Genomic DNA, 3,370 nt, shown 5'->3' with positions numbered 1-3,370 from the left:
CCCTAACCCTAACCCTAACCCTAACCCTAACCCTAACCCTAACCCTAACCCTAACCCTAACCCTAACCCTAACCCTAAGCCTAAGCTGCGTTAGATATAGCTACATAGCTTCCTGGTCTAGGGATAGAGGCTAGTTAAGTTGCAGCTTCTAAGTGGCGCTTAGTATTATAATTAATAACGCCTTTCCTCTATCTCGCCCTGCTCTGCTAGACTCCTAAGAGAAAGCTGATACCTTGTTAGGTGCATTAATATAGACTACCTAGCAGATATAAGAATAGTTAAATCTAATGCTAAGAGTAGAGGTAGCTGCAATTGCTGGCTAGTCTATATTAGAAAGCCACTTAGAGAGGATAGCTGCCTTCTCCTTATCTAATCCGGACTTAGCAGTATATAATAGGCATCTTAGTATATTAGCAAGTAATGCCACTTTATCTTAGGTCTAGTAGTAGAGGATAATCTTATTCTAGGCATAGTTAAAGAGCTCCTTTTAGAGCTAGCATACGTAAACTAGGTTAGCAGCCTTCTTAATTAAAGTGCTAGGCCTAGTTTCTCAGCTAACTAGATACTTGATATTTAACTGATTTGTTAACTCTTAGATAACCCTTGGCTTAACTAGCTTATTATACTTAAGGAACTGCTCTTATATAACTAGAGGGAGGGTGGCAGTTAGCTAAATAGTCTAGGTCCTAATCTGCTGGATATACTAGCCTAACTATGCTATATATAAGCGGTAGTTGCTAGTAGTAATAGTAAAATAGCCCTTATTAACTATAATCTAGTCTAGCCTTTGCCGGCTGACTAGACTATAGGCATAGTTAAGAAAGGTCTTGATATATGTAGCCTCTACTAATATAATAATAAGTAAGGCTAACTGCTTAGTATTAACTAACTATATTAGAGGCTGAATACCTATTAGGTGATAGCGTCTTAGCATGTCACCTTGAAGAATAACTATAGGGAGAACTAAGATTATAGTCCGAGCATTAGTAACTAATACATCTACTATAAAGATAAGCGACTTGCTAGAGCTAGTCCTTATTACTAGGACTACTTGCTTGGCTAGGTGGGGTCCTATAACTGTAAGGAGACCGTCCTGCTATCCTAGGACTTATAGCTGCATATCTAGTGTATTATATAACCTATAAGTAATAGCTAGCAGATTAGCCGTAGAGTAGGCCCCTTTCCTATGCATTTGGCTCTGCTTTAAGACATCTAGCATTTATAATAATAGTGTCTCTAAGGCATCTTATGGCCTCTTCCCCTAAAGAATGTAATTAAACCGGAAGAACATATACTAGCTATTAGATGCTTGATAACTCTAATAGAGTAGAGTATTTATAATAAGTGTTGTTATATTAGTATATGTATAATTAAAGGTATAGTAGCTATAGTTGCTTAGTTTAGCCAAGGTAATAAGATCTAGCTCGTCCTTAATATCCTCCTCTACGCCCTCCTTGAGATTAAAGTTTGCCTGCTCTTTAACGGAAAACTTCTCTTTAGTGATTAATGCTATAAACTGCTACTAGTTAGATATATGTAGGCGTGGCACCTTAGTATAAGTGTATGCTTTAGTTAGGCAGGCCGAAAGTGTCCTATTAGCCTATACTATCCCGTCTAGCTTAGCCTAGAGGTATAGAGAGATGAGAGCACCTGGCTTTAGCTATCTAAGAAACAGCTGCCTTAAAAGCAAGATATATGTAACATATGAAAGCAGCAGATCTCTAATTGCCTTTAGTATAAAGTAAATGTTATTCTTATATATACTAGACTGCTGCTAACTCTTATAATACTAGGTATAGATTATAACTAGCTTCTCCTAGATTAATAGATAGCGCTATTAAGTAGTATTCTGCTATATAACTAAGAGTAATTCTAGTTCTTATAATAGTAGGCTAGGTGAGATATAGTAGAGTACTAACGCCTGCTTAAGGAACTCTTAGGCATATGCTTTATAGATTTCCATAGCCTTAAGATATAAGACCTTACTTCTATCTTTAGTCTTAGTTAAGAATATAGCCTAGAGCTTAGTATTACCTTGGATCCGCTGAAAGAGAGCTAGCTTAGCACCCTCTAGGAACTTAGAATTGCTAGGATAGGATAGCTATAAGCCTCTAAAATCTTTCAGATCTAGGTTATCCTTTATCCTCTATAATTCTATAGGAGTTAGGTCCTTAGCTTAGAATAGGAGCTTATTATATAGCAAGGCATAGGCTTATTAATATTTAGAAACCACTAAGTTAGAGATCTGTAATATCTATAATTCCACTCTATAGTATTCTACTATCTGCTTATCCAAGAACTACTAAGCCTAGTGTTTAGTAATTGCCGCCTTTCTAACCTTAAACAAGTATAGCCTCTACTATAAAATATGCCTAAATAGCATCTCTACTAGCTACTAGAAGAACTTCTTATAGATCTTAGTAAGAAAGATAAGGATTTAATCTTTATTATTCTACTCTTAAAAATAAGCGTAGTTAAAAAGCACTAGCTAGGCAGTTCAAGTTAAAGCTAATAAATAGCTATTAAAATTCCCTAGCTCCTCCTATAATCCTTAGCCTTTTCTATAGACTTTCCTGCTTAATATAGTATAGAAACTTAAGACAGGTGATTTAAATAGCACGCTGCTAATAGTATAGCAGATTAAAGCTAAGTAGAGCTATTAAATAGTATACTTAAGAGCTAGCTCTACTTCTTTCTAATCTTTAAGATCTAATACTTCTATAATCTTATCTATAGCTTAAATCTATAGAGTAGTTAGCTAGATAATATCTTTAGGTAGTTACTAGTCTTCTAGTTAAGCTTAAGACTAGATAAAGTAGCTATCCTTACTATATATTATATAGTAGTAGTATACTAATAGCTACTTTATAGTAGTAAAGTATATAACTAGAGTTAATATATTCTTAAAATACTAGAACCTATCTGCTTTACTTAAAGCCCTAGTATAGAATTTATTTAGGATATTAGCCTGCTACTAGGTTATTTTCTAGTCTAGTAAAGTATTACTATATAACTAGTATATATCTCTTAAGATAGTCTTAGCTGCAATTAAGATTTAGATAAGATTAGGATCCTTAGCATTCTTATAACTTATATTAAGCTCTTTCTTTAGTAGTAGCTTATATAAGCTCTAGATCTCCTTATTCTTTAGCATAGCTAGGTAAGATAGGAATCCTATTAAGTTATATAGCTATAGCACTTATTCTAATCTTAAATCTCTAATATCTTAGATTATAGTTACTTACTTCTTAAGATTATATTTTATAGCCTTAAAATCTCTCTCTAGCTTCTTAAATAATTCCTTCTCTAGCTCTACTAATAGAATAGAACCTATAGTAGCTCTTAATCTGCTAACTCTATTTTTATTATC

The 3,370-nt window shown here is 34.0% G+C and overlaps 1 protein-coding gene across 1 annotated transcript; it reads right to left on the bottom strand.

Moving 5' to 3' along the window:
• Positions 1–775: 775 nt before the first annotated feature.
• Positions 776–1,069, bottom strand: LHYA1_G009242 (uncharacterized protein; the record flags this gene model as incomplete). Its single annotated transcript, XM_031154145.1, has 2 exons — positions 776–885; positions 910–1,069. Coding segments are annotated over 2 exons (270 nt in total), but the record flags the coding sequence as incomplete, so codon positions are not given.
• Positions 1,070–3,370: the final 2,301 nt, after the last annotated feature.

The sequence above is a fragment of the Lachnellula hyalina genome (assembly GCF_007821495.1).
Source record: "Lachnellula hyalina strain CBS 185.66 chromosome Unknown contig00332, whole genome shotgun sequence".
NCBI lineage: Eukaryota > Fungi > Ascomycota > Leotiomycetes > Helotiales > Lachnaceae > Lachnellula > Lachnellula hyalina.
This window is presented reverse-complemented; position numbering and strand designations above follow the sequence as displayed.